Raw genomic sequence first — 12,166 nt, forward strand, 5'->3', positions numbered from 1 at the left:
TTTTTTTTTTTTTTTTTTTTTTTTTTTTTGCCATTCATGGTGGCTCATGTATGTAATCATCCCAGCATTTGGGAAGTTGAAGCAGGAGGATTGCCACAAGTGCAAGGTTGGCTTGGACTACCTAGTGAGACACTAGAAAACCAAAGCTCAACCACCACCAACAGTGAAAACCAAAACAAAACAAAAATTCTCTAAACAAAAACTACTTCATTTTACCAGAAATCAATGCTATTCTATATCTCACATTGCTAAGTAGTAACTAACTAGCAGATAGAGAACATTCTCTATGCTATGTTATGCTTTGATAATCTACTCAGTGCTCACTAGTTCCCAACATGGTCCTGTGTTGGGACTTCATGGACTCTCCCTTTGCTAGGGTCGGGAGCCAGCATGTGTGCAGTGACTCAGTCAGGAGTTACACATCAAGAAGGTAAAGCTGGGAGAAGAGCAGGTATCTGCCCAGTCGCCAGGGATTGTGTCACAGGCCTCAGTGTTTAAAAATACCTTTGTATATTGGGCATGGAGGTCAAGGCCAGCCTGGTCTAAATAGCGAGTTGCAGGCCCTCAGGACTACGTGTGAGACCTGCCTCAAACAAACATACAAATCCTCAGACATAAAGTATTTCTCTGTGTTTTTCTGTTTTGCATTTTAGATTTATCAGAGGTTGCAGCTGAACGTGGCCATGAGGTAAACCTTGCCCTTGGTTGAAATTTAATTTCATCAGCTTCTACATGGAATTATAAGGACTTGGAAAAGATCACAAAACCCAACAGGTTTTTCCTTTTTTTAAGGTTTATTTTTCCTTTTTGAAGATAACATGCTTAAACAAAGGTTCCTTTTTTTTGGGGGGGGGGGGGAGTTCAAGACAGGGGTTCTCTGTGTAGCCCTGGCTGTCCTACACTCGCTTTGTAGACCAGGCTGGATTGAACTCACAGAGATAGATTCACCTGCCTCCCGAGTGCTGGGCTTACAGGCGTGCGCCACCTCACCCAGCCTAACAAAGGTTCTTTATGGTGAGTAACTGTGATGCTTGAAATTGGTCACCCCTTATTTAAGTAAACTTTAAATGTCAAAGATGTAGATATTTTGTTAAATTAAAAAAGTATTAAAATCTTACAGGTGTCGTGTTTTCATCATTCACCCATGTTAGTGATACGTAAAGCATCGAGAATCCCACTAAAACTCTGAACTCAAACTGGCCATGTCTGTGATCCGTACTTGCCATTTGATGGTATGCTTCAGTAGTGGAAAACACCTTCCACTATAAACACATGCCTATTTCATTAACAGTGTCAGTCAGCTATTTACATCTGCAGTGCCTTATGTCAGGGTAAGAGGCCCAGCTTGGCAGAGCATAGGGGTGGGTGGGTTTGTGTGTGTGTGTGTGTGTGTGTGTGACAGAGAAGCCCTTAAACTCTCCAGGCAAGTGATAAATCAGGAGCAGAACTGCTGTTTGCACTAGTACAGTCTGGAAGGAGATGAAAGTTGTTACCAAGTCAGAATATGAGTGTGCTAGAAAACAAAGTTCTAAAGAGAAGGATGTTTCCCTGGTGGTGAGAGCAGGACGTGCCTGTGTTGGTGGCATAACTCAATCTCCTATTGCTTCATAAGTGGAGTTCTTGCTCTGCAGCTGGAGTGCTGAGCTTTGACAGCCACCGTGAGGGCATTGGAAATGTGAACAGGGGAGCCAGGAATGCCGCTGATGGAGCCAGGTACCATGGTCACGAAATGTCATGAAGGCAGTGAGGCAGGGCACCTGAGAACTCAGGGCACCTGAGAACTGATGGATAGAGTGTGTCCCTTTCTCTAGGATCCAGCTTTGACTTTGGCTAGCTGATGATTACTTTGAAACACCCTGTGTACACCATATGTCACCTATTACTTGGCACTTAGGTTTGTCATGAAGCCTCACATCCCTGAGACAAATACTGTTTTTTCTTTGCTCGAGAGGAGACAGGGCAGTGTATAAGGTTTTAGTTAAGTAGGTACAAAATAGCCATCAGACCTAGTTCTTGGTTTCAGATCCGGCTGCTCACATTTCACAACGGTTTCTACAGTGAATCATAGCTAATGCTCTTCCTAGCATCTCCGTCCATCCCAGCCCCTTCCTCAGCACACAAGGACAGCACCCCATTCACAAGGAGGTTGCATGCGTGGGTGGGTTGCATAATGCTCCATTGAGCCACAGGTGCCTCCTGCTCCTTCACACTGCCTCCCTTAGGCTTTCCTTTCTCCATGGCATAGGTGCTTTGCTAGAGTTTTGAAAGCCCTGCCACCATTCTCACCAAGAGCAGCATGAAGCCAAAGAACAGTGGCTGACTGAAGTAGGTCCTTGTTTACACAGCATGTATTGGTATGCACCTGTTGACCTGTTAGCCCCCAAGGTCAAGTTACGAACAAGGCACACACTGTCTCTGCCTTTAGGCATCTTACAGTTATTTCCAAAATTAGTATGGTATCAGAACCACCTGAGAGAGAAGACAACATGTAAACGCTCACTGGGAGGAATTTGCCAAGCTGCTGCCAGCTTTTGTTAGGAAATATGGGCAAAGATGTTTGTCTTAGTCACTATCCTATTGCTGTCTTAACACTATTTAGTTAAAAGTCCAAAGTGTCTTCTCAGACTCATGGCAATCTCTTAACTGAAACCCCCTGTAAAATCAAAATTAAAAAAAGCAGATCACATACTTCCAACAGAAAATGGCATAAAATAGATGTTACCATTCCAAAAAGAAGAAAAGGGAGCATAGTGAGGAACTGCTGGACCAAAGCAAGACCTAAACCTAGCAAGGCTAACTAAATCCTGCATCTTCATGTCTAATGTCAAAGCGTTCTTTAGAACTCCAACTGCTTTTAGCTTTGTTGACTACCACAGACTTCTCTCTCTTGGGCTGGCTCTACTCCCTGTTAGCAGCTCTTCTTGGGAGGTATCCCAAGTTTCTGGCACCTCCAACACCTTGGGGTTTCCAATGCAATCAGGCTTCCCCTTCACAGCTTCACACTCTGGGCCTCCATGTAGGGACACCCCTGTCTGGCCTCAGTGGCTTTCCTTAGTGTGGATGGAGGGAGATTCCTCAACCTCTTTATTGTATTCTTAACTCTAAAGCCAGAACCACATGGCTGAAGCTGCCAAGCTCTGCTTGATGGGGCTGGTGGAGCTTGGCCCCCTTTTTAAATCATAGTTGCACCAGCTTTCTGTTGTTGATGGTTTCCCTCACTGCTTAAGTTTTCCTTTGATTCCTTTCACAAGTTAGAAGCTTAGCTAGGTGGGGTCTTGCCCTGGGGTCACCACTCCCTTTATTCAATTTAGCATCAGGCTTTTCTTGAAACTTTTTGTCTCCTTGAACATAGAATGTGACTGTAGGCAATCATCTACTGGTGCTTCTTTTTTCCTCAAGACTAACATTTTAAATGTTTTCCTTGCTCCCCTTACTCCTTTTTATTCTAGATAGGCATAAGGGCAGTAGCCTAGTAGCCATACAATAGGGTCAGTATTAGGCTGTCTTGAAATCTTTTTTGCTAAAGCCCTAATCCAAAAAATTTAAATTTATCTTCAGGCAGATTTTTACGGCCATGGTAAAAGGTAGCCACATTCTTTGACAAAATATCACAAGAATGGTCTATAGCTAACTTACTAATATTCATTCCCTCTTGAACTTCTTGCCACCACAGTTCAGATCAGCTCCAGTCTGTCTTCTCTGCTCCCAGTGAGCCCCACTTAAAGTATCCAACCACATCTCTAGTCCTAAGTCCCAATGTCTTTCATATTCTTCCAACAAACAGCGTGGTCAGGCCCGTTAGAGCAGTCTGTGGACCAACTTCTGTATTAGTCATTGCTCTGTTGCTGTGGAGAGACACACCATGACCAGAGCAGCACTTAGAAGAGAAAACATGTAATTGGGGGCTTGCTCACAGTTTCAGAGGTTTAGTCCATTGTCTTCATGGCAGGAAGCATGCTGGAAGGATAGCAGCAGCCATGGTGCTGGAGCAGTAGCTGAGAGACACATCCTGATTCACAGGCAGAGAGACAGACACACACACTCGGCCTGGCATGGGCTTTTGAAACCTCAAAGCACAACCTCCTCCCACAAGGCCACACCTTTTAATCAGTCCAATCCTTTTCAACTAGTACAACTCCCCACTGACTAAGCAGTCAAATACATGAGCCTCTGGGGGGATTCTCACTCAACCCACCACGACGGCCTTGAGACGGACACCCGACTTGTTTCTCTGCAGTTTCTTGCCTTAGGAAGTCTGTTCTTGTTCTTGATAAAGAGTGAAATGTCACAAATACAGGGGCTGCTGCCTCCATTATGGCTTCCCTGATCCTCTAGACTTAGGAGACTCAAAATATTTTATATATCCACAAACAGACAACTGTAGTTTGACCCCACAGGAGCCCTTTGAGCTCAGAGCCCGACTGCTCTTTTAACAGCCTGGCCTGATAATGGCCCTCCAAGCATCACGTAGGGAGCCGCACACAGCATGTATCCACATCAGGTGAAGTGGGTTCCAGTACACCGTCCACTAGAGCTTTCGTGTGTACTGGCTGAAGGAAACATGAATACCAAGTTCAGCCAGCAATGTGAGGGGGCTGAGGGAGAGAACAGAAGAAAGGCCGGAAACAACATCAGAAGGGCCTAAAAGAAAGTGACATGCTTTGGCATTAAAATGCCATTGCAGATCTTGAGGCATCCAGGCTTTTCCAAAGAAAAACAGGGATGCACAAATTGGTGAAGCTCACAGCTAAATGTGTACAGGTGCTGTGCAAGGTCCACATTGAAAAAGGACAGCTTGGAGTTTTCATAGTCTAGCAGGACGCCGATCTTCTTCGGAGCAACTGTGATTCTTATGTCTGGAGTTGTCCTGTTGTGCAGAAATTCATACCGGTGCCTGAAAATTCAACGTTGATACAACAAAGCTTTGGAAACTATAGGTGAACTGTTTGCAGAGTGCTTCATACTGACTCAATTTATACTCCTTCTATTTGGTCCCTTGTAATCAGTGACTACCAAGTAATACGACATTTTCTTTTTTGTTTGTCTGTTTTGGTTTCATTTACTCAAGCCAGGGTTTCTCTGTCTAGCCTTGCCTGTCCTGGATTCTCTTTGTAGACCAGGCTGGCCTCACACCCACAGAGATCTGCCTGCCTCTGCCTGCCTCTGCCTCCCTGAGTACTGGGATTGTGCGCCACCATGCCCCACTGTAACATGACATTTTCAAACTACCTTTTTCTAACATTAGTCCTAAAACACAGTTTGGACTTTCTTCCTGAGGGAACGCTGTGCCTAAAAAGCTTTTATATAAAACCGTGAATTTCACTGCGTCAGAATTTACCTAGAAAGAGGAAATTGGTGTGTGACTCATTTGGAATAAAGACATTTAAAATGAGGAGCCTTGTGGGCCTTCTCTACAAACTGAACCAGGACTCCATAGCATCCTGTTCTTAAACTTGCGACTGAGCAGGGGCTGCGGTCACCTGGCTGTCACGGGCGAGTGCCAAGCACTGCCTGTACCCTTGTCGCTCTGTGGGCCTGTGTGCTTTGGAAAGTGGCCAAAATCAAAACGAGCCACAGACATCTGAAGACCCACGTTGTCTGGTATGTTGGTTCAGACTCCCTAGATCAACATTTAAGTGTCAGCAAGCCAGCTGGTCTCCACCTCTGTTCGCCTTCTCACTCCTTCACACTAAACAGCCCAGACTCAAGACTATGCACCAAAACCACCGGTCTACTGAAGGGTTTATCCTCATCTCTACCGCTTCCCTTCTCCCCTCCCGACATGATTGCTAGAAACTTCTGTCGGCCCCACCCACCTTCACTCTGCAGTTGGAATCTGGACTCCCATGCTCCCAACTCCCATCACATAACTCCCATGCTTCCTTTGTCTTCTTGACTCTGACCCTTGCTCTTTTGAAACAAAAGAAGCCTTTGACCTTTATCCTTAGCTCAGATTAAGTACCTGGCTTCTCTCAGAGCAACTCTGGCATCCCTATAGTGGTTCTGTGGGTTAGCAGAGTCCACTCCTATCTGATCTTTTTCTGAGGAAAGCTGCTGTTCTCTTAATGCTTGACCCAACCAATAACCTCCTAATATAATGGATGGTTCTGGGCAAGCTTCATCAATCCAGAAAGTGTCAGAGGCTAGGTTTTTTTTGTTTGTTTGTTTGTTTTTTGTTTTTTGGACAGGGTTTCTCTGTGTAGCCTTGGCTGTCCTGAAACTTACTCTGTAGGCCAGGAGGGCCTCGAACTCAGGGATCCACTTGCCTGTGCCTCCCAAGTGCTGGGATTAAAGGCATGTACCACCACCACCTTGTAAGATGTAAGGCTGCATCTTACAAGAGGTACTTAGAAGGTGGTAGGGGACTTGGGTGCGTGCATGTGTGTTTTGTGTTGCAAGTTTTCAAGTGAAGGAAGGTGGTTGCCATGGCCTTGTAAGTCCAAACATTCTGTGAATTGGCCAGGACTCTGGAATTTTTTTTTTCCTGCGCACCTATGGAACCATTCCATGCACAGCTATTCTATGCAGTGCTTAACCGCAGAAGTCACGGTATGGGAACTCTTAGCCACACTGATTTAAGATGGAATTGGGCTTGCACAGAAGATCTGAGGATGAAACACGGGAGCAGAGCATAAGTGAAAAAAAAAGAGAGAGAGAGAGAGACAGTGGTTAAGCACTGCACTTGTGGAGCCAAATTGCCTGTGTTGGGATCCAAGTTCTGACCATTCATGGTGGGTGGATTATCCAGCTGCTGTGAGGGTGGCCTTTGACTGCACCATAAAAGCAGAGGACAGTATGGGCCAGGCATGGTGGAGCACACCTTTAATCCCAGCCCTTGGGAGACAGAAGCAGATGAAACTCTCTGAGTTCAAGGCCAGCCTGGTCTACATAGTAGGTTCCAGCCTACCCAGAGTTACACAGTGAGCCCCAGAGACCTGAGACCCTTGAGACCCTGACTCAAAGGGGAAAAACGAGATGACACTGTTGGGACCTGGAGAGCACACTGCGAGCTTTAGCTGGTCCTTTCTCTTTCAGAAGTAGATGGCCACGCCTCTTAGAATACCTGAGACTGTTTTCCGGGCAAATCTGTGTGCCTTGATTACTGTGGATAAAATCCTCTTTCTTGCGTCATTCAAATCCTCCCTTTGGGAGTCCAGATTGACTTTACCTTGAGGAGGCAAATGTATGCCTCATGCACCAGGACAAGCAGTTAGCTCCCAGGTCTTCCTGTTTAGGGACATCTTCACAGGCCACACCAACGGTGTAGTCCAAATGCTCATCTACCTCCACCTCCCAGTAATGGCGTCCTCGGACTGGAATGAGATTTCCCATGACAGCAGCACACCTGGTTTTAGAAAGCAGAAGCGTGGTCTGGGTGTCAGGGTTCTTGTGTAGCATGAATAAGATTCTGAGTTCTTTTAAAAGGTGGGAACACACTTCCTTTAGGGCGGCACAAGCATAGCTAATGCTGAAGCCCGGACTGGTACACTGTGGCAATGGACGAGGCAGCACGAAAGCCTACACAACAGGTTCTGTTGCCTCTTTAAAATGGCAAAGGCATTTCTAGTAATGAAGGTGGATTCGTTACAAGACGGGAGGGACTGAAAACTTGCAGCACAGCAGTTAAGGCACCATATGCTTGAAGTCCGTGACTGGCCAGAGGATCTCTGAGGTATTGTGTCACCTCTGAGGGGTGACAAGACTCCAGAGGTATAAAAGTATCTGCTGGGCAATCCTGTGACCCACGTCCCACCACCAGCTCCTACAGAAGGTGGAAAGACAGTCAGCTCCACAGTGTTGTCCTCTGGTCCCCTCCGAGTGCCATGGCACATGTGTGTCTGTACTCAAACATGTACATCACATACACTAATAGTGAGGATGACCCGAAACACTTTGAAAAGAATTCAGAGGGTGACCCAAAAGCAAGATAGCAAATTCCTGCCCATCATCAGAACCGACCCCTGGCCATCATCCTGGACAGTTCAAAGGGGCATTCCGGTCCACAGCCAAGTGCTCAACAGAAGGTTTTCATTGCAAGTCGTTTCACACCTGAACCTCCAACGTTAACATCTATGTCAAGATCCCTATGCCAGCTAGCCAGACCTTATGTGGTCTCCAACATGACTGGAAGACTTGTCCAAGCTTTGAACATTTTCTTCTGCTCTTTAAGCTCCTGTGTGATCGCCCAGGCAAAGCTTTGGGAAGGCAGCCCACATGTCCCGTCACAAATTCAGTGCCCACTTCTCTCACCACCTAGAGCCCCTGATTAAAGTGTAGCAGAGAGGGCTCTGTACCTCTCAAATCATCCTTTTGGTTAACAGACTCACTGTTTGGGGGCTGCGGGGATAGCTCCTTGCCTTCTAAGCATGAGGACCTAAGTTCAAGGCTTGGAACCTTTGTGAAAAAATAAAGCTGGGGGCGGGAAAGATAGCACAGAGGTTAAGAGTACTTAACCACTGTGTTTCTCAGTAACTGATGGTCGCTCAGAAGTCTGACTCCAGGGATCTGCACCAGACATACATGCAGGCAACACTTGTACACACACACAAAACAATACAATTTAAAAACACATAAAGTAGCTGGGCAGTGGTGCACTCCTTAATCCCAGCATTCAGGGGTCAGAGGCAGGTAGATTTCTGCGTTTGAGGCCAACCTGGTCTACAGAGCAAGTTCCAGAACAGTCAGGGCTACACAGAGGACAAGTCTTGAAAAGGGAGGAAGGAAGGGAAGAGACGGAAGACAGGAAGGCATAAAGCTGGTAGGGTGGTTTAGCTTGCCTACCCTACTAGCTGAGTAGTAAGACCATGTCTCAAAAACAAGGTGGACGGTTCCTGAGAACACCTGAGCTTGTCTGGCCTCCACACCTTGGTAACTAAGATTCCCAAGACTGGTGACAGGAATACCATTGTAGCTACACATTCAACTTGTAATTTAACCCAAAACCCTTCAGTTTTCTCATCTGTCAAATCGCTTGATGAGCACCCGACCCTAGAAAAGTTGTCACGATCACTGAATAAGATAACCCATGGAAGGCTGGAGAGATGGCTCAGCAATTAAGAGCACTGTCTGCTCTTCCAGAGGACCAGGGTTCAATTCCCAGCACCCACATGGTGGCTCACAACCAACTGTCTGTAGCTCCAAGATCTTACAGCCTCACACGGACACATGCAGGCTAAACACCAATGCACATAAAATAAAAATAAATTAATTAATAAAAAAAAAAGATAACCTATGGAAGGGACTGAAGCCATCCAGCACATCATGGCAGTGGCTGTACGGCCCCTCTCCCCCCACTCTGCTGTCCTCAGCCTGGTTTTCCTCCCTAAGCATCTGCTGAATGTATGGGCTCTGCTCATCCACTTTGCTGCTCCTTAATCAGGGCTTCTTGGTCCCCATCTACCAGTCTCTGCCCCTCCTATCCCCAACCTTTCCATGGACTGTGCTCTTTCCGAAAGGTAAATTCGATAGGGGTACCGTTCTTCATTGAGTCCTTCAATAATTCCTACCATCTAAAGAGTAGGACTCCAGGGGCACTATTTTATCAATTTTTCCTGCTTTGCCTCTACCTGTATGGGCCAGTACAGCATGCCTGCCAGCCTACTTGTATGTATGTCATTCTTTAAACAGGGTCTTCTGGCTTCCATGTTTGTGTGTGTGTGTGTTCAAAGTCTTTACCTGCCCTGTCAGCTCCCAAAACACAGCCTTCCCAAGAAATCCTCCTTAGGGTCTCTGTGCCAGTTAGTTTTTGTTTGTTTGTTTGTTTGTTTGTTTTTGTTAACTTTTCACAAACAAGAGTCACCTGGAAAGAGGGAGCCTCAGTTGAGAAAAAGCCACCATCAGATCAGCCAGTGGGCAGCTTCATTAGGGATTTTCTTGTTGGTGACAGTTGTGAGGGAGTTCAGCCCACTGTGGGCAGTGCCACCCTTGGGAAGGTAGTTCTGGGTTGTGTAAGAAAGGTAGCTTAGTGGGCCGTGGGGAGAAAGCCAGGAGGCAGTGTTCTCCCCGGGCCTCTACTGTAGCTCTCGCCTCCAGGTTTCTACCCTGACTTCCCGCTGTGGTAGACTGGAAGGTGTAAGATGAAATGAGACCTTTCCCCTCCAAGGTGCTCTTGGTCGTGGTGACAGCAATGGAAAGCACATGAGGACGGCCTTGCGTGCCTCTGCTTCCTCGTTCATAGGCATGTCTGAAGAGTCCCTGCCTAAAGGGTCCAGCCGAGAGCAGGGACAATACCTCTCCTTCCACCCCTGTTCGCAGCGTGGCCATTGCAGATTAAAATGGGGTTACCTAGCTCAGCTGGACCCCTCAAAGAGCCAAGACAATGGCTCCTAGGTTCTCTCATGTCTCAAGATGAGCTGCTAGACCAGCTAAGAAGGACCTGCACAGAGGGATGGTCAAAAGCATTTTCCAGAGTCAGGTGTGGCGGGGTACCACCTGGCGTCCCGTGCCCGGGGAGCAGAGGCATGAAGATGAGACAGCCACGCTCGTCCACAGCTACACGAGATTTTCTCAAAAATAAACTGAAAACCCTCTTCAACGGGACTTGCTTCGGCACACCTGCACCTCCATAAGCACACGCAACAGTTCTTTCTTCAAACTCCTCCACCTGACCCTCCAACCTGTGCTTAATCTACGGGAAAGGCTTCTAGTACGCTCCAGCTTTACCGAATATTGACGAGTTCTGAAACTGTCTGTGATTGGATCTGGGCTTCACCTGATTAGAGGCCTCCTCTGGCTGGTCAGGCTGGCAGCATGGAGCTGTGTCTCCAGCTGCTGCTGAGGACCAGAGAGCTACTTTCTTCCTCAGCAGATCCTCTGAACTCTAGTTTTTGCCCCTACTAGACAGTAGAGAGGCTTTATTTACTGTTTAAGCCTGGAAATTGATTTAGCCTTGGCAGTTAATCCCTCCCTTTTCTTCTGTTGCTTTCATTTTTCTCCCGATTAAAGCTCCCCTTTAAAAAAAATTATTTGTTATGTATGCAGTATTCTGCTTGCATGTATGCCTGCAGGCCAGAAGAGGGCACCAAATCTCATTATATATGTTTATGAACCATCAGGTGGTCACTGGGAATTGAACCTGGGACCTCAGGAAGTTCAGCAACCAGTGTTCTTAACCTCTGAGCCATCTCTCCAATCCCTGTTTTAAGCCTTGTATAACTCCTTGGAGAAAAAAAAAAATAGTTTAAGTAAAAAGCTCAGCATAATATACTGAGCTCCGGAAGGAGCGAGCAAGCTGGACAGACAGACAGCCCCTCGGGCACGCCCTGCCTTCAGGTCTTGTGTAAGTACCAAGTTTGCTGTACTGGCTTTAGCACTGGCCCACTCCACCACATTGGTCTAAGGGAGATGTGATCTTTGGTGTGAGGGTGATGGGTCAGGCAAACAGGTAGATGTAAGGCACTGAGAGGGACTGGCGATCCTGGAGGGCGAAAAGGTAAATATTTTTCGGCTGCAGTCAATTCTTCCTGCTCCACCAGAAACTAAGTAGCTAGGATGCTTCCCCCAACTGCCACACATGTGCACTGGTGAAGGAGCTGAACCCTTAGAAAACCGGGCGTCAGGCATCACTTGCGTCATGATTTTGACTCCTCTTGGCTTTTCTGGAGGCTCAGAAGAAATACACTAAAAAGGAGAGCAGGCCCACCTTGACTGGGAGGGAAAGGAGTCACCTTACCTTAGGAACAGGCTACCTGACTCGTAAATATTCACAGAACTCATTAAGAAGCTACAAAAGAAGCCGCTGTGCTGTGGCCCCCTCCCTCCAGCTCCGCAGCACGCGCATCGCTTTGCCACACTGTGCTCTTGGGAGAACTCTCCTCCGAGAAGACAAGACCTAAGGCAGTGTATCTCAGCCTAACCAATGCTGCAGTCCTTCAATGCAGTTCTTCACGTTGTGGCGACCCACAACCGTAAGATTACTTTTGCTGCCACTTCATGAGCGTAATTTTGCTACTGTTGTGAATAGTGACATAATAGCTCTGTTTTCAGATGGTCTCAGGCGATCCCTGTGAAAGGGTCGTTCCACATCCGGAGGGGTCTCAATCCACAGAGAACCGCTGACCTAAGGGGAAACCTTCACGGCGACAGGGGAAAGCGGTCAGTGCCTGGGGTCTGTCTCTGTGCTATGTGCCCTGATAGCCTGCCCAGACCCCATCGTCCCCACAGCCTG

General features: G+C 47.1%; 1 protein-coding gene and 1 long non-coding RNA gene across 5 annotated transcripts in view; one reads left to right on the forward strand and one right to left on the reverse strand.

The window, feature by feature from the left end:
* The window catches only part of LOC129688558 (uncharacterized), a 7,664-nt gene extending 6,787 nt beyond the window's left edge, over positions 1-877 (forward strand). For 2 of the 3 annotated variants that reach the window (XR_008721965.1, XR_008721966.1), the window contains one exon: positions 654-877. This is a non-coding gene — a long non-coding RNA (uncharacterized LOC129688558). The remainder of the gene's footprint in view (positions 1-653) is intronic. The other variant, XR_008721964.1, reaches the window with a different exon arrangement.
* A 1,978-nt stretch (positions 878-2,855) lies between these two features.
* Fsd2 (fibronectin type III and SPRY domain containing 2) overlaps positions 2,856-12,166 on the reverse strand; it is a 29,866-nt gene continuing 20,555 nt past the window's right edge. For both annotated transcript variants that reach the window (XM_055623466.1, XM_055623465.1), the window contains 2 exons: positions 7,169-7,345; positions 2,856-4,894 (listed from right to left, as the gene is read on the reverse strand). In XM_055623466.1, the coding sequence (XP_055479441.1) occupies positions 4,642-4,894; positions 7,169-7,345 (430 nt within the window). In that variant the 3' untranslated portion in view covers positions 2,856-4,641. The remainder of the gene's footprint in view (positions 4,895-7,168; positions 7,346-12,166) is intronic.

Source organism: Psammomys obesus, unplaced genomic scaffold (assembly GCF_907164565.1).
Source record: "Psammomys obesus unplaced genomic scaffold, mPsaObe1.curated_primary_1811, whole genome shotgun sequence".
In the NCBI taxonomy this organism is placed as follows: domain Eukaryota; kingdom Metazoa; phylum Chordata; class Mammalia; order Rodentia; family Muridae; genus Psammomys; species Psammomys obesus.